Genomic DNA, 19,315 nt, shown 5'->3' with positions numbered 1-19,315 from the left:
GTAGAAAGGGTTTTGAAAGAATGGTCACAAAGAAAGTAATATGTTGGCACATTGACAGGCTTAGTTCTTAGACACAGGAGAACAGAGATACATGGGAAGGAAGAGATGGACCAAGCAATCAGAGAAATATAGCACAAAACCACCAGGTCAGCAAGACAAAAAAAAGGTAAAGAGAGGTCACACTGTATTATATCACTCCTCACAATCCCACATTACACAACATTAAACAGCCCCACACAATCACATACCAAAAGATCACTGCTGCACACAACAAACGTCACATCAGACCACACATCATCACACCACACCACACCACTTTGTACCTCACCTTATAGCGCACACCTCTTCACACAAAACAAAAATCACACCATTCTATACATAACGCAGCATAACTAAGCATAAGTACCAGTAGGGGAGCATATCAATACAAGCGTTAGGGGCAGTTCCCCATTAGTCTACTACTCTCCCACTATGTAGCCTGGTAAGAAAAAAAAACTGCTGAGCCAGTGTATGGCACACAAAATACACTTCTTCTAAATCATACAAATCTAACAAGAGCAATGTGACCTTGAGGCAGAAGTGATGGCAGGCGCTGCCCAATATGGCAATTACACCCTGAGTCATGGGCATGCAATTGGGACTTCTTCAGCTGCACAAGGGTGCAGAGGTCTGCCATCCAGATCCTGCCTCCTCCTCTCACTGGCTGTCCCTTGTTTCTACTGCTTCCTGAACAAGGCTCTGCCCTCACTGTTACTATCCTTCTCTGCCTTCTCCTGACCTTCGGCTGTAAATGGATAAGCCATGGGGAAAAATGCTATCTGCTGAACCCATGGTTTGCTCTGTGTTGGTGCCTGGTCTCAGCAGGGCTCAGTAAAGCCAACATCAACTGTCTGTCCTTTGAATTTTGCTGAGGCCTAGTACCACGTGACTACTCACTGAGAACCACAATTTCCTTCTAACTGTCCTGTAAGGCTGATGTAGACAGTGAGGAAAAAGCACCTATGGATAGAGGTCAAATGTCATATGAGGACTGCTGTGTGTATGTACTACACCTACATATATATTGCACTGCAGTGACATGATTTATAGAAAGCTTTTACTACATGGCAAATGCACTTTTCTGTCATAAGCCACCTCTAAAGTAGGTCTTGCAAACACACATGGTAGGTGATACTATATGAAAATATGGTACACTACACACTGTGGATAGTGTCCTAGTCACAGTGAAATAAAACGAAAGCTATTTGTCCATGCAAGCTTTGCTAGACAGTTCCATGAAAAGTCTCAGATGGGATGAAAGTGAAGCCTGTTTCTATTATTTTACCAGGTGGAGATAGGAAATACCGAAAGATTATTCCTACTTATTTTTTCAAAATCTGATTTAATGATGACATCGGTTTCTGCCACCTTGAGTGAAAAAGTAACTTTATAAAAATGTCCTTAAGGATGCATTAGCCAGAACTAGTTCGAAAAGATTTCTGCCACTCAACACATTTACAGAGCTGTAATACACATGCTTGGCTGGGAGAGTTCGCAACTCTGGCTCAGATGACAACAGTCTGCCTGTGAATTTAGGAAAAAGCACATGCGTGTTAATTCCTGACTACTTAGTAGAGATTAGCTATTTGGATTAGACAGGGATAGCTAGCGGAAAAAGTCATCCTTAGCAATACCTCTTAATTTAGAGGTGCCAGTGAGGGCTCTTGTGGCCTATCCCTAGGGAGCTCCTGGGCATCCTGCCTCCAGTCACAGAAGGGGAAGAGAACCAGTTTAGACCATGTCAGGGGGAGGGATCATCATTTAAATAGAGGAGTGGCCAATGAGAGGCAGACAGGCCACCTGGTGGGTAAAAGGTTCTAACAGCGTAAAACAAGGGCTCCTGAGTAATCTTATGATATGGCAAAGAGAAGATGCTGCAAGGGGGGTGTGTGGGGCTGCAAGACAATAGTAAGGATTGGGTGGTAGAATTTCTACAATCACTAGCTAATGCGTAGGACAAATCTGGCTACCCAACCAACACCTTCACAGAACTTTCTTGGACCTGGGAAGACTCCACCTGAAGAATGCCCTCTTGGAACAAAGAAGTCTCCAGATTTTATGTTGGAAGAAGAGGAGTAACTCAAGGAACTCCAGACATCTGCTCATACCCAGGAACTGGAACTGTTCCCCAAGGATCAAATGGTTAGACTCTTGTTTTCTTGCATGAGTGCATTAGAATCAGTAGTATGTCAACAATCAACAACAAAAACAGCATACTATCAAAATATTTTAGCAAAAACATCACAGACCAAAACACTGAGAAGCTAAGTGCATAGAAGTATGTAGAGATTTGCTATTCTTAACACCACATCAATGTACCTTGACTATGCACAAATCATTAAGGTAAAAAGATGTAAATTTAAGTAAAGCAAACACAAAAAAGCCCTTACCATCACAACATATTAGTTCCTGAAATTCTGGTAGCATGATATACTGCAGTCGATAATGAGGCAGAATACCCCAAAATCAGAAGAACTGACTCCAAGAAGGCCTACCTCACCACAGAGGACTAGACACTGAACAAGGACTAGTTGGAGCGAGACCTGGTTGCTAGAAGCCTGCCCTGGGCAGTCCGTCTACAACTGCTGAAAAAAATTTCTCCTTGTCAGTCCTGCAATCACTAAGTTTGAAGGTCCAACCTTTGACAGGGAGAACCTGCTTGGTGCATAAGACCTCTGCTCCATTGCAGTTGGCCTGAAATTGTTCATAGGTCCTGGTCAACCGTAAACTCTTGTTTTTTAATGACGCTTTACTTTTCACTTAAAAAAAAAAATCCATCTCACTGGTTCCCCTTTAACTATTTTAATGATTGTGGAGCCTTTTTGCTCATTATTTTTTCTGTACATTTCAAATTTGGTTTATGAATTTTATTGAACTGCTTTTGTGACCTTAACATTGTTGGTATGACTTGAACTTACCACTTACTTTTCTGGGGGTAATGGACTGCTTGTGCCATACACACCAGTCCCTCAACAAAATCCTCTGAGAACTGTGTTTTGGCCTAAATATATTGTGTTTACTAAGCTGTAAGGGCCTCTCTACTCCCTTATTACAACCAATTTCTGACAGAGTTGGCAGATTACAATATGATCCGTTTCAGAAACTGTGTAATATTCAGAACTTCTGAAATGATTGTTAGAATGACAGCAAATAACTGCAATTCTTTCAGACTACAATAAAAAATGACAATTATTTTACTTTGTATACAGACTTGAGTTTATTCCTCTAGAGTCCATTATGCTCTTGAAACAAATGTAGATCAGACTGTACCAAAACAAATGAGCCAAAACCAACATCTATCCATAGAAATAAAGCATCAGACAGATTTCTTTTTAGAGCAAACTCACTTTTAGTTCACACTATCTCACATACTGCATTTCAAATCTTAACACTGTACAATCTTTTAAACAAAATGACACACAATCAAACACCAATTAAACAACAGAGACTATCCGATTGATGGCTTTCCCAGATAGACTGGCACCAAGAATGAGCTATGAAGCAACAGCAATGATGGTTCACACTATACAAAAGCAAATAACAAACAGACCTGAAGAGCAAGAATATGTGCTTGAAAGTGAACTGTTAGACCTGTCAGCTTAGGGTGGTCTTTTCTCAAACGTTTTGCCTTACTCCTCCACATTTTTTGGATCTCGTTTTTGTTGGCCTTAGGACTCTGTGCACTTGACCACTGCCAACCAGTGCTAAAGTGTGTGTGCCTTCTTCCTTTAAAACATACTAAGAGTGGCTTATCCCCAATTGGCATATTTATTTACTTATCAGTTCCTAGTACAATGGTACTACATGTACCCAGGCCCTGTAAGTTAACTGCTATTAATGGTAGTGCAGTACTTACTGTGTCACCCACATAGGGAGAGCTTGAGACATGTCTCAGGCCTGTCATTGCAGCCTGTGCGTGCCGTTTTAAACTGCCCTTTCAACCTGGAAAAATAACAATTCTGCCAGGCCCAAACTGTCCTTTTTAATCCATATAGGTCACCCTTAAGGTAAGCCCTAAACAGCCTACAGAGCAGGATGCTTGGTATTAAAAAAATAAGGCATATACATTTTAGTTTTACATCTAGATATTAAAAAACCCTCTAAATTCATTGTTTACTATTGAAATGTCTACCTCTCCCATAGGATAACATTGGAGTTAGCTTTTTACATTTAATAATAATATCTTCCAAATGGGAAGAGGTAACAGTTCATGTTTGGGGTCTTTGGAATTGTAAAAAAAACAAATCCTCTTTATGTCAGTCAGATTTTGCACTGCTATTCTGAAAATCCCACTTTTAGAAAGCTGGCATTTTTCTGTCGTAGTCATTCAGTGCTTGCAGCATGTCTCGGGGTCACATGACTGGGTGTGATTGGCAGTTGGCCGTGGTGTATTGCTCCTAGACACCCACACACAATACAGAGCTTCAGCAGGGGAGGCATGAAATATGAGCCTTTCAAAGGGAATCCTCTAGAAGATTCTCCCACTTCAAAGGAGGCACCAGGTATGAATATTGGACTTCAGACACCAATTCTTCAGTACACTTGTGGACCTGTGGAAAGCTCTGCCAGGAAGAAGGATTGCTGTGCTGCTCAAGGTACTGCGACTCTGCGGGACTGATGTCCTGCTGCCCTCTTGCCTGGGAGAAAATGACTGAAACTGCAGCCTGTACCCAGGACCACTAGAGTGACTCCACAGGCTAGTCTCTTGTAACCAGCATCTGGACTCAGCGACTGTGGCTCCTACCATACCAAGTGTGCCCACCATAGTCCTGAACTCTCTGAAGTGGGCCTGAAGTTGCTCTGCCAGCTCATCTGTGGAACCTGCAGAACCAAGGCATGTTCTCTGCAGTGTGGTGGAAACCAGAGCAAAACTGTTGCATCGCCTATGCTGTGTGGACTTTCCCAGAGCCAGGACTTTGCATTGCAGCTTCATCAGAAACACAGTTGCGCTGCACAGCGCAACTTTGCCATAGGCTCTCATCAACAGGAACCTCGATAATGACGCAGGACCCCCACATCACAGCCCCACAGCTACCTAAAACTGATGTTGCGTGATGCATCTCCAACCCAGACCTCACATCGCTTCAGCTGTGCAACATATCCTCATTGCAGGACCTTGCAACGTTCCACAACCAGAATTTAAGATACAGTTTACCAGCAGGCCTAAGAGGGACCATGAAGCCAGCCCATGCTCCATCGTGGTCAGCCTGAACTTGTGACTGTCCCAATCTAGTGATCTGATATTCATAGTTGGCGCTTTATGCTTTTTGGTGCTGTATTCACTTAAATCTTTAAAACTGCATATTTCCTGTTCTACCAATTGGATTTTAGTCATTTTGGTCTTGTTATTGTGTTGTGTTTTCACTTTATTACTGTTTGAAGCGTTACTCAAATACATTACACATTGCCTCCAGGTTAAGCCTGACTATTCTCTGCCAAGCTAATAGAGGGTAGAGCACAGGTTAATTTAGGGTTGCTTGTGTCTTCACCCTGGCAAGGATTGTGGTTGCAGCTTTAGTAGTTTCACCCCTCCTCGAACAGTATCCCAATTCCTTACACAAACCATCACTAAAAAGGGAGATGGAGTGGCAACAACTTCTATGACTCCATCACCTCTAGGAAAACCCCAGGCCCAGCAATGACTCCATCAAGAACATAGTAGTTAAGTACAAAGTCCCACAACAACCTTTGTGATTACAGTCAAGTGCACCCACCTAGACCAGACTATGGAACACCCTACATGGAGGGAAAACCAACCAGCTCACAAGAAGACTGCAGACCATTCAAAATTCAGCAGCCAGAGTAGTCCTCGACCTCCCACACTAAGCCCACATCACACCACACCTGAAGGATCACCATTGGCTCCTGATACACAAGCATGCATACTTCACACGCCTCACAAACTTACAAAGTACTCCACAACACAGGCCCTGCCTACCTGAATAGCCTCATTAAATTCTGCAAACCTTCCAGACACCTCTGCTGGTCTCTCAATAACACACCACAGGCATACACCAAAGCAGAGCAGGGAGTGGTGCCTTCTTATTCTGGGCTCCTAAAGCCTGGATCAACCTCCCACAACACATTAAAGCATCCTCCTATCTTCTTAACTTCTGCTAAAAGCTGAAGACCTGGCTCCTCATGTAAGCCCTTCAGGACTGGCTTGACACACACACATATATATATATATATATATATATATATATATATATATATATATATATATATATATATATATATATATATATATTATTGACACCTACTGGATGATCGTAACATTGGCACAATTATTGCTCAAATTCTTACCCTCAAGGGGTGATGACCGATATGGACTGTGCAAGCTTCATTTCACTTGTAAATCAACCTACACACTGCTGGCAATAATGTAGCACTAGTATTCTCGAATTCAGAAGTGATGCAATCTGTTTCTTTTCATCACAGAAATAAATCTTAAGTGGTCGACATCAGAGGTTGATCTTAAGGTCCATTTTATCACGCTTTAAGACACAAGAACTGTCCAATTACAAACAGAGTTGTATCTAAAAAGACAGTACTGCACAAAATGGAGCCTCATTTTTAATTAGCCTTCTGTAATTTTTTGCCTGAAAGCTATTTAAGACCCAGCCTTCGACTGGGGTGCCACCCAATGCTTATTAGAGACTGGGGAAAACCAAGCAGCACTAGTCCAAAAGTAAATAAAAACACAAGTAGTGAATGAAAAAGTAGTGCTGCTGCCACCACCACTAAAAAGTTGGAATACTGGAATATTTTATTGAAGCGCATGTTGTCTCTATCAAGCGTAAATTAATTTCTACAAGCAAACCTTCCCATAAGCCGCTTCTCCAGGCTTTCTCTCTTACTTGTCTCATATCACAAATGGAATGGTAGAAGGAAGACAAGCATTTGGGCAAAGTAATTTTGAGCAATGAAAGGGACCTCTTTAGTGCTTTAGAGTATTCTTTAGAAACATAAGTCATACAACCATCACCCTTCCACCAGATGTAATAAGGCAAAAATGAAGTGGGGATTAATAAGTAACAATACAGGACACTTTTTGGAAAGCAAACCTATTGTGAACTGTAATGGATCTCCGGGACTTTATCTGAGTATTTACCAAGCTATCTAACATGATCTAGATACATACTAATGAAATGATTAGGAACAGCCGGACTTCCAAGGAGTGTATATAACAAAATTGGAAACATTGGTAGTTCTCACTTTATGGAGCTTTGCAGTATATTGCACACTTTGTTTTAGAAGTTGTAGTCTAGTGCCTTCTTCCTTGAAAATAGGCACATCAGTAAAAAGCCCCAACTTCAAATCCTGTCGTTTCTCTGCACGTACGCTGGTGAAGTATTGCAAGCAGAGTAGACCACTGAATTAACGACTCCCATAAACTCACTCTGTGCAACTCTTGGATCCTTGACACTTAATCTAAAATGCAGATGCTGGTTTTCATTAACAGCCCTTCTCAGGACCACTTGCTTTCTTATCCTCTTCGGTATGGAAGGTATAATCTGCTGCCATCTACACTTCAAAAATACAAAGAATTGTTCCTTCCTGTTTCACAATCGTCACTAACATACATTCTTAAAATGTAACCCAAGCATTCTCTAACAATGATGTACTAAACGTGTGCTCCTCTATATGGACGCGAGAAGCACTGGACATAAAGCATGATACATGCCCTTGGCATTACAATGACCCTGAAAAACCTTTGACCACCATTAAGCAAAGCAGTAAACATATTTTGAGGATTACTACCAAGCACAAAAGCAACACAGTAGAACTTAAAAGCGACAAGACAGTCAAACACAATGATATATACAACAGAAGCTGCAAACAAGCCCTATTGACAATACTTACAGAATAGTACTGCCAATTCCAACAACACCAACGGAACTCTTCTGCATCTTTTGAAAGCTGGGATCCCCCCACCCGAACCCTTTAGGAAGCAACTGATTATGAGGCTTTGTAATATCTGTTGGGTGATCTAATGTGGTTCCACCACTCAAAGGCAGACACTGAGTCATCAATAATCCCCACAAACTCTGCTTTAACCCAACTCTTCCACTGCCTCAAAAGTCCAGATCCAACTATCTGAATACATGCAAATCAAGATTCATCACAATCCCTTCAAAATGTCATCGGCCAATGCAAACATGCAATTCTACAACAGTAAAGTGGCCCTCTTAGTCATCGCTATTCTCCGACTCCGTATTATCAAGTCAATAGTCAGATAATCAGATTCCTTCAACCAAGCTTAACACAAGCCTTCCAAGAAGGCGGATCACAAAACACAAAGGGACATAATTAGCTTTGCAGGGGGATAAAGAAAACCTTACCAAAAGTGGCAGGGGAAAATGAATTCGTATTAAAGATGGCACGAATAAAAAACAAAAACAAAACAGAAGCAAACGTTGAGGATCAAGAACACAATTCGACCATTTTGAATTATTCACTTAGGAAATGGAATGGGTTGTCTTACTGCCAATGTTATGAATGAACTGTTTGCAACTAAATATTAATGATAACTAAGATCACATAACACACATTACCACTTGACTGGACTCAGGCGCTGACAAGCGCTAATTATTATCAAACTCAAAGGAACTAATTTTATAGAAGTCAAAAGGATGAAAGGTTGAGTGGATCCAAGACCCAAGTCTGTGACCTTCAGGTTACACAAACATACAATGGATACATTAGCCAACTATTCCATTTCACCACATTTTACAAACAAGGGATATTGCCTACATGTTTTAGATGCTCAATTAACCCCTTCTGTGCCATGGACATAATGGCTACGTCCTTGGCTGCAGCGCTGCTGTGCTGAGGGCGTAACCATTACATCCTGGCACTGACCCATGGGGGAAACGCTAGTGCTCCTCCGTGGGCCTCCACCCCACACCTCCCCAGCAGAGATGGCAGCAGGGGCACTTCCTCTGCCACCTGACCCCCACGGCATCTAAAGACATCAGTGAGCACCGTGCACGGACATCGTTAGAGGTCGCCCCCAATGTGCTGGAAGCCATCTGCTTCCAGTGCGGCAAACAGAAATCAGGTGAGTTTCTCTTGGGGGGTGGGGGGAGAGGGGGAGAGCATTTACAAAAAGGCATCGAAGGAAAGAAAAGGGTTTTCCTTTCCTTTGATGACTGAGCATTCCTGCTGCATGATCGCACTGCGATCGTGCAGCAGGAATGCCCATTAGACCCCAGGGATTTGGGATTTGTTTTTTGTTATGTGTTGGTGCCTATTTTGGGGAGTGACCCCTTGAGAAAGGTTCGCTCCAATTTGGGGAGCATTATGTTGGCCGTTTCTGCCCCCCTTTATCCCCCAATGTGAGCAGAATCCACTAGACCCCAGGGAATATTTAATTAATCATATTTCTTACATCTGGGGAGTGTCCCTCGAGCAAGGGTTGCTTCCCCTTGGGGGAAATAATGTTTAGGACGTTTCTGGTCCCCTTGGGGGTAGATCAGCTATTTTGTTATGCCGATCTGTCCCAAAATGGGGAAGATACTATTAGACACCAGGGATTTCATTTTATGGGCACTGTTTGTTTGGGGGGGCGGCCCCTTGGGCAATGTCGTTCCTCTTTGGGGGGTATTACTTTTGGCTGTTTCTGACCCACCTTGGAGGCAGATCGGCCATATTTGTAGGCCCATCTGCCCCCAAGGGGTGCAGAAAACCACTGTACTCCAGAGCAAATTTCTAAATGATTGGTGGCAGGGTGTCTGTCATCTGGCGCAGTATTTTCATTTGTGATCATAATGTTTTATTTCTCCTTTTTGTTCTAGTTAAAAGATTTTCATTCCTGTGCTGTTGGTTCTGATTGCAGTTTTTGAAGTGGTAGAACTGCAGTTTGCGTAGTTGCATGTGTTCAGCAAGAAAAACATTTTGTACTGTTTGCTCCAAATAAGTGCCCTTGCCATGCATGAATGAGTTTTTTTGTAAATGGTGTAATAATAGCAGCATATTTAGCTCATGTTTTATTGTGTGTGAAATTCTCGTTAGATTTGTGCACAATGTGAATTATGTTGTCTTACGTGCAATTTTATTTTGTTTATCCTGTTAGTGTGATATCGTTGGTGCTTGCTGTGTCTTTGCAGAGTAGCTGCTGGTGAGTTTAGCTGTCTCTGGCAAGCGAGTGGCATTTACAGTGCCTAGGTCTTTGTGTGCTTTGATATGGTTGACTTTACCTAGCAAATGCTATAAAGCAAGCAGTTTTACTTGTTTGCTCAAGCCACACATTGTTTATTACTTATTTTACACAGTGTTGGGTATTGTTAACTTGTTTGTCAAGTTACTTGTTCTTGTAAGGATTATGGCTAGCTGCAGGATGACCAATCAGCATGTTGCTGGTATGCTTTTCGAGTCTTCCTCTGACCATGATTATGAGACTGACTGTGCATCTAAGTCAGTGGAGGAAGGCCAGGATTCTGGCAGTGAATTTTCTGTCCCAGAGGAATAATCTGATGATGAAGCCAATCATAGTGCGGATGAAATTAGACTTTTAGAGGAAGACAATGATGTGCCACCAGTGCCAAGAGGCATCCGGATTGTAGCTTGGAAGATCTGAACTCTGGGTTGGCCAAAACATAGAGCAGTCAGTGTTGCCTGCAAATAGTGCTCTACCAGGGTGTAGAGTGAATACTGAAAACTTTTTGCCTATACTTTTCTTTGAGATGTTTATGGACAATATATTTTTGGGTGAGATTGTTGAGCAGACTAATTTGTATGCTGAACAGTATTTAAGGGACAACAGTGCCAGACTTGGGCCCCACTCTAGACCTACCGGGTAGACTCCCAAAAATCTGGAAGAGTTAAAGAAGCTCTTGGGTTTAACTTTTTTGATAGATCTGATAAGGAAGCAGTCACTTTGTTCATATTAGTCTTACTAGTCCCTTGATGGCAACGCTATATGTTCTGCAACCATGAGTCTTAAACAGTATTTGCTTCTTCTTCGGATGCTGCATTTTGTTGATAATGCTTTAGCGTTGCCACAAGATCACCCTGACTGTGACCTTCTTTTTACGATTCGACCTCCCCTTGATCACTTTGTAGATTAGTTTTCAGAGATCTATGGTTCAGGGTAAGAAATAGCTGTGGACGAGTCTTTGGTCCCGTTCAAGGGCCGTTTGGTTTTTAGGCAGTAGTTTCCAAGCAAGAAGGCACAGGAATTATGATGTATATGCTGTCAGGGTATTACAGGATATGTCTATAATTTCCGGGTCTACACTGGTAGGGAATCCACTATTGACACTATCCCCCACCCCTCCCCCATTGTCTATCCACTTTTGGAGTTAGTGAGAAAATTGAGTGGGAACTTGGTAGACGACTATTTAACAAAGGTCACTATTTGTACCTAGATAACATCTCTACTAGTGTGCAATTGTTCAGGGAATAGTTTAAAGTGGACATTGTTGCTTGCGGCACAGTCCGCTCTCACTGTAAAGGTTATCCTAAGGGAGCTTGTGTGTAAAGAACTTAAGAGAAAGTGCAGTGCCTTGCTTAATGATGAGCTGCTAGCTGTGAAATTTGCAGACAGGAGGGATGTCTACATGCCGACTACCATCAATTATGAAAGTACTTCACCTGTGACTGTTTGAGGTCAGGTTGCAGAAGTGCAGAAGTGCAGAAACCTGTGTGCATTTTAGTCTACAATAAGCACATGTGTGGTGTAGACAGAGTAGATCAGAGGTTGGAACCGTACACTGCTGTTCGTAATGCATATGTTTGTTATAAGAAGTTGGCTATCCATCTGTTCCATTTAGCAACCTTCAATGCTTTTGTTGTATGCAAGGATTGTTCTCTAGAGTCAAATATGATATTTGTTAGGTTTCATGAGTCTGTGATAGGCAGCCTTGTTGTAGTAGAACAGGCAAGAGTTCCTAGAGAAGCAGTGATGGAGGATGTGATTAGAGTAAAAGATCGCCACTTTCCTGATCACATTCTTCCCATTCCCAAAAAATACTTTCCCGCCAAGAAATGTAGGGTCTGTGCCCGAAGAGGTATCCAAAAGGAGAGTCATATGTACTGCCAGATTGTCCATCTAAGCCTGGGCTAAGTAGTGCCCACATGTTTAAAATTGTACCACACGCAACTGAGATTTTGGTTGCAACCGAGAGCGTAAAAGTAAACTGACTGGTCTGTATCATTTTAAAAATTTTGTTCAGATTGCACAGTTGGCATAAGTGTGACGTATTTAGTTAGACCTGTTGTGTTCATAGTTTGTATCTACTTCCACTTTGTGTTTTCTTTTTTGTATAAAAAATGCGATGGTGTTGTGCATGGAGTGGCGCTTGGCTGGCAGTGTTTGTGGATTGGTGCTTGACTGGCGCTGTGTGTGAGCTGGCTCTTGGCTGGCAGTGTCAGTAGTGGCTTGCTGCTGGTCACTACAACACACTGCTAGCCAAATGCCAGTCCACACATTCCATCAGCCCGTGTGATTGCTGTGTCAGGCATGTGGACATATGAAAGCAATGGGGCCCTTGAATGGCGCTATCTATTTATGTGAGTGTTGTAATGTGCTAGGGCCACGGCTGGCCTTGTGCGTGTCTCATATGAAGGGTGTTTGAATGGACTGTAAAGCGGTTGGTGCCATGGCGCAGCTTTACAGCTCACAAGCTGAGTCATTGGTTCAGTTTTTTGACCTTTCAATTATTAACAGTGCATTTCGTTTTTTTGTTAAATCTCTACTTAAAAAAAAAATAGATCTATTGAACCATCATTTAACCTCATGCCAAATCCATACAGTATGTGTGTGTACTCGAAGAATATATGGTTGTGCAGTAATAACTGTCTTTTCTGTCTTTCTCTGCCAGGATGTACATTGTCTCTACATTATCTCTTGTTGTTAATGTTGTAATGTTCTGGGCCCTCAGCTAGTGGTGTGAATATCTTGTGTGTGTCATGTATGAAAAATACATTTCCTACCACTGAGTGTTCTCCTCAGTCTCCTGATTAAAATAATACCCGCTTGTGTGGGTGGTCCAAGTGTCTGCAACAGCAAAGGGCCAAAAACATGTAGCAATTGAGGGGAAATCACATTGAGTTGATAAGCACAATTTTTTTTTATACGTTTTTAGGCCGACTGCTTCGGGCACCCACACAAGTGAGATATCATATTACTTTAGAGACCAAGGGGAAAACTTAGTGGTAGAAAAGCTGTGCTGGAGCAGTGATCCTACACAAAAATGTGAGGAAAATGGGTTTTTTGTTTTTAGCCAAATGTGAGGCTTGCAGGGGATTCTGGATAAGAAAACGTTGGGGGAATACACACAAGCCACACCTCCCTGGACTCCCCCGGATGTCTAGTTTTCAGAAATGTCTGGGTTTAGTAGATTTCCCTAGATGGCCGGCGAGCACAGGACCAAAAAGGCAGGTGCTCCCCTTGCAAAAACAGGCATTTTTGCAATAGATAATTTTGATATTTCCATGTTGTGTTTGGACCCTTCCCTGTCGCTGGAAGTTGCCCCACCCACACAAGTGAGGTACCATTTTTATCGAGAGACTTGGAGGAACAAAGAATAGAAGAACAAGTGTTACTGCCAATTCTCTTTATCTGCATTCGTGTCTTCCAAATGCGAGACCGTGTGTAATAAAGAAGTCATTCTAAGAAATGTCCTGTAATTCACATGCTGGTATGTGTACCCCACAAATTCAGAAATGTGCAAATAACCAATGATTTTAAGCTCCATATCTTCTGCCCATTTTGGAAATGCATAGGTTTCTTTGATATCTATGTTTTACTCTCTATTTTTTAACAAATTAATTGCTGTATACCAGGTATACATTGAAAACCCATTGCAAGAAGCAGCTGGTTTATTTGCTCTGAGTACCATGGGTCCTTGATAAACCTACAATCCCAAGATATCCCGCTGTAGCAAAGTATTATGCGGTATGACTAGGTAGTTTTACCATGGGATACCAACACGGTACTAAGTAGTGGACCTTGGATTCAGTCCCAGCAAACCCTAGCTCAGTCCTGGTACTGTGGCAAAGAGCAGTCAGGCTACTTAGAGGAACATGTGTAAAGCATTTTACATTATCAACACTGACGATAAGTAAATGACAACTCAACAGAAATCAGACACCAATTTAGAAAAATAGATTAGATATTATTCTGAATTTAGATAACAAAAGAAAACTTTGTAGTTTTTATGGAATGGGAGTTGTGAATTTTTAAGTCTTTGGAAAATGTAGTACCTTCTAGTGCCTCCATTGAAGTCAATGGTGAAAATAGCAGTGTGCACTCAGGCACTTGTAGGGAGAGTTCCAGCGAACCCACAGGAACTTAAGGTACTATGGGGACCAAGATTCAACAGTCAGACTTTTGTTACCTTGCCCAGGGAGTCTGGTTGCAAAGGTGTCTTGGCTGGCCTTCGTGCTGAAAGGTTCGCAGTGGCTGGTGCGTTTTGCACTCCGTTGCAAAACAGGACTTGGGGGTGGACTCGCTCTCTACCCTTTGGATGTAGAGGTGTTTGGGGGCCAGGACCAGGAATGGATGCTTGGATCTTCCCCACCTCGCCCGGTGGCTCCGGTTGCAAAGGTAGTTCCCATCTGTCAATCACTGGTCTGCTCATGCCAAAGCTGCTTTGCTGCTCCAGTCAAAGTCACTTCCTTCAGGTTGCAAACCCACAGAAGGGGGAGGGGCCGCTGGCGATGTTAGTCCATATGTTTGGGTGGGGGGGGGGGTGGAAGAGTGCCCTGGAGCCAGTGAACATTGTGTGGCCCCAGGTTTCCGGGCAGGCGACAAACTAGCCTTGGTAGCTGCAAGGGGGGGTCCACAGGCTATCTGGTGCCACCATTCAGGGGAGTCTTCCTTCGGATTTCGGTGTCCACAGAGGTCCCTTTGGACGGGACCAATGAGTTTTCTCCTCCAGCACACGTCAGGCATTCAGTACCAGTACTGGTCCCCCTAGGTCACGCTGTGTCCTCTGCTTCACATTGGGGCTGGGGTCTATGTCCTGTTGTTGGTGCACACATCTCTTTGGGCTTCTTTCTACTTTTCCAGGTAAGATCTAAGTTCTGGTGCTAGGGGAGCCCCTTAAACCATGGTTTAGAGGGTGCTAAAGGGTTTGAGGGACAGTGGCAAATGGGCTATTGTCCCTGCAGCTGGTCTGCCCCTCAGTGACGACTTCCTTTGGAGAGTATGTTACTTTCTACCCAGAATCCACTATACTTAGGGTCCGCCAAGATGGCAGAGCCTTCCTTGGCTGTGCAGACCACCTAGCCCACCTCAAAGGAATGGTTAGTTTGAGAGAGGTGCACACCACCTGCATAGCTAATTTCCCGCCTGCCTGGCCAGGCAGGGCAGTAAGGTCTTTGTCCTCCACTCGGAGGCAGGGGAAGCCTTTGAGGCTCACTGCCCTGATGCTAATCTCACCAGACAGCCTGGGAGGGAGAAGGTGTGACCTTCTTCCTGCCCAGGCTCTTAGTCTTATGTCCTGCCAAGGTGCTAGCACAACCAGCAGGTGGTTAGACTTCTGTCTGTTGCGGCAGAGGCTCGGGAGAGCCCGCCAAAACAGTACAGGTCTGGGCAACTTGGTGGGTACCCTCTAAGGGTGCTATCTAGCCATCTACTTTTTAATCCTAAACACGGGCATCATGTTCAAGGTTAAAAAGCACAGTGTTTGATACCAAAGTTGACAGGATTCGGTCGGGCCATTGCAGAACTGGACATCTGAGCAGTGGTCAGATGCCAGCCCATGTTATCCACTAGACCACCAGTTATTCAGGCCAGCATTGCAGTTTAAATGGCAGCAGGAGGGCATATGTGCACCTGCACATATGCACTGACTCATGGAACAGTGCACCCTGCCCCCTGGGTAGAGAGGGCCTACCTTAGGGGTGACTGACCTGGCCACGGGCAGCAACAGGGACTTTGCCAGGCAGCCGGCTGCTCATGGAGGCTGACATGGCAGCTCTGCAATCTATCTTTTCTTGGGGTACTCATGGCGGCACAATCAGCGCTGCAGCCCTGGTACCCCCTTTGCCACCCTTGCCCTGGGTATCCAGAGTACCATTTACTAGGGACTTACATGGGTGGTAAGGTACTTACCAATTGGCCTATGCAATTCAACACATACTTTGGGAAAGAGCACTGGTACTGGAGCCTGGTTAGCAGCCTCAGTACACTAGCAGGTCAAAAACCACAGCATCCGTCAGCAAATAAAGGGTGCTGACCATCCAAAAAGGGGCACTTTACAACATACGCAACCAGAAGGGTCAAGCAGACATAATGGTATATTGCGTTCAAAAATCTGCCATAGTTGGAAAAAGTTACAGAAGAAAACGTAGACACAAATCGCTGTTTTTTTCAACTCAATGTCAATATTTTTTGTATTTCAAGTGTCACTTTCTATAAGAAAACATTGAAGGCTACACAAATGGCCATATTCTGAATTCAGAATTTTGTTTGCTTTTCAGAAATGTTTAGCTGTCCCAGAGCCACCACTGGTTTCACACCCATTTCTGTCACTAACTGAAAAGAGGCTGAAAGCACAAAAAATAGTAACAAGCATTTGCAATGCAACGGGTCTTGCATTTGCGTGAGCCAGAAGTATTGGCGTTGTAAATTACAATGTTTTTTACCCTTGTCTTTTGGTTTGGAGTCAAAGCCACTGACTAACCAGATCGTTAGCACCTCCCTGTTCCAACAGCACACTCCAATAAAGGCGCTAGGGAGAGAACCTATGTGGTGAGCAAGCCACTGGAGAGCGCAGCTAGAAAAGGATGTTGCATTGTTTATGTTTGAAAATAGATACTTTTGTCTTTGGCAGTTCTGCAAGTAGGTGGCAGGAGATGTAAAGAAATAATCACCTGAAGATTTTGTGCTATGCGTAGTTGCAGAACCAAGGATAAAGAGAAACAACTTAAAGTGCCAAAAATGTGAAGTGCGGAGGGCGTGAAGAGGCCACTGCAAGCCTAATAAAACGCAAACACAAGTGGAAGTGCTGTTTCAGAATTCCAAGAGGGTGTGGCGTAAGGCACAGGGCTGCAGACGTTGGGTCCGGGGAATGGAGTTCCAGTCTGGGCGTGAGAGCTCCCGTTTACTATGTCAATTGGTACATATTAAAATTAAACAATGTATTATTGGAACAAATTAAATTAATGCTGATTTGTACTGGCCGATGTGTTCTGAAGGCCACATTAAAGAAAGCGCGCAGCAAAAAGGTAAGGGGTGATAGCATTTGTGGCAAAATAAACAAGCTGAAACATTTCACCTCTCCCGTCACCATAGTGCGCGAAGGAAAGAGAAAGGAAAAAATTTGACTTAAATAGTGCTCATGCAAAGCACTCCAATACTGCTGAACGAGTTTGTGCTGGTTGCAACTTCAAAGCACCAAAGCCGCCATGAAGCACCAAGATAAGAGACAAAAGAAAAAAGTAGTTTGCCCACACTGAAGTATATCGGCAATGGTGCAATTATCCAAATTGTCCATGTAAAAGGGTCAGTCTGCAAGGCGTCACAAAACGGCCTTAAGGTGAGACAAACAAAGCATTTACCAATGACATCAAGGGATTTTTGCAAAGCCAAGCCCAGGAACAAATGAAAGTGATGGGTGTGGTTAAACCCCACCAATATATAATAACAGGTTGGAAAACCTGCGCTTGCGAGCTCCTATGCTGACCCTAAAAATGGAGTATGTCCCATTCAAATGCCAGAACGGTTTAAAAATTTGGTTTTCTGATTCAAGTCTGCCTGCTCCTGAAAGCTGGGAAGAAGGTGATTTTAGCAAAGCAAACCCTTTGTTGATGCATTTGCAGGGAAAAAACCTGATGCTTTCTTTTTCAGCACTTCTTTCCCATTTTTCCCCAAAAAACAAATGTTAGCTGTATTCTGGCTACTTTCTCGGTCTCCTCCAGGGGAACCCACAAACTCTGGGTAACTTTACATTCCTCAGGATGTTGGAAAAAAATGACTCAATTTTGGTGTGGATAACCAACAATCTCATCATTTTTTAAACAAAGAAACAATTAAAAAAGAGATCAGGCTGACTCGAAATATGTAGCTACAAAGATTACTTTTAGTTTGAAAGTGAATGAATCTAGAACCACCAACTTAGAAATAATGCTCATGGAGAGCAGCAATAAACATGGCACTGGAAAGTAAAGAAAATTAGTAATAGTATGGTGCATTATGAAATAGATACCAAATGTACGAAACTGTTGAATTAAGGGGGATAGATATTATGAAATACATTAGGACTATCAAAGACCATTTATGTCTCATGTTTTATTCTGAACCGCTGTAAAATAGTCAGGAGATTATACGATTAATTGAACCTTTATTGAAATTTGCTATTAAATGCATAAAAGAAACAATCATTACGTTAAGTTCATATCTGTTCTGAAGAGCCAACAGCAAAAACATCTGAGATGCACTCTACTGTCAAAGCAATATATGGTTCCATACTAGTTGCAAAAGTGCATGTAAATGGGAATTTAATCTTCCCTTCAAAATTCACCCCGCAATGTAAATAAACAGTCACCCCTGTCCTGATCATGCAATTTCGGCAGGGCTAAAAATTGGAGATTACAAGGGAAGCAAAATTAACCGTCTTACCTGATCTTGCAAAGACATCACAGGGTTATTTTTGGTTGTGTTTATATGAAGAACGTGATACTTGTTTTTGGCACACAGGTCATAGGCAATGTTTGTAAACGACGTGCTTGCAGTCTTAGGTACTCTGTTATAAATTATCACTATATCTTCCTCTTCGTCGAGAGGGACGTCCAGCCGCGTGCCGTCCATCAAGTGACGCTGCTCGATTTCTCGCACTTCATGCCTTGCAATTGCTCTTTCTGGAGTGAAGAAAAACCTCTATCAGTATTCAACAAGGCATTAGGTATCGCACAAAAAAACACATTCATACAAGTCTAAAAAACGTCAAGGATAAGTGGGTCTTTTTAGTCACAGGCGTGGAAAAAGCGGTATGAAAAAGTGGCAATTAGATATTACTGGAATTAAAAGTTTCACATCCAATCAAATACTTTTAAGATGATGGGAGCCACCAAAGCCAATAGGTCTCGCCTATGCAAGAGTTATTAGTTTTGCCAACGTGTTTTAGCCATGTTGTACACCTGCATGGCGGCTGTTCAGCATGGCTGAAAGTTAGTGGCATAGAAAAGTCGTGTGGCGTGTTGTGGCGTGGAATGGTTAAGAGTGAAGTAGAGTGTTGTAGAGTGGTGTGGCAGAGAGTGTTGTGTAATGGAAGTGGCACAGTGTGGAGCCGCGTAGAGTGGCATACACAGGAGTGGCGTAGAG

At 43.0% G+C, this 19,315-nt stretch overlaps 1 protein-coding gene across 1 annotated transcript in view; it reads right to left on the bottom strand.

Annotated features, from left to right (window-relative positions):
- HS2ST1 (heparan sulfate 2-O-sulfotransferase 1) overlaps window positions 1-19,315 on the bottom strand; it is a 235,434-nt gene that overhangs the window by 60,719 nt on the left and 155,400 nt on the right. Inside the window, exon 2 of the mRNA XM_069232302.1 lies at window positions 18,614-18,852. Within this exon, the coding sequence (XP_069088403.1) occupies window positions 18,614-18,852 (239 nt within the window). The remainder of the gene's footprint in view (window positions 1-18,613; window positions 18,853-19,315) is intronic.

Source organism: Pleurodeles waltl, chromosome 4_2 (genome assembly GCF_031143425.1).
Source record: "Pleurodeles waltl isolate 20211129_DDA chromosome 4_2, aPleWal1.hap1.20221129, whole genome shotgun sequence".
Taxonomy (NCBI): Eukaryota; Metazoa; Chordata; class Amphibia; order Caudata; family Salamandridae; genus Pleurodeles; species Pleurodeles waltl.
The sequence above is the reverse complement of the archived record's forward strand: the minus strand, read 5'-3'. Positions and strand labels throughout refer to the sequence as shown.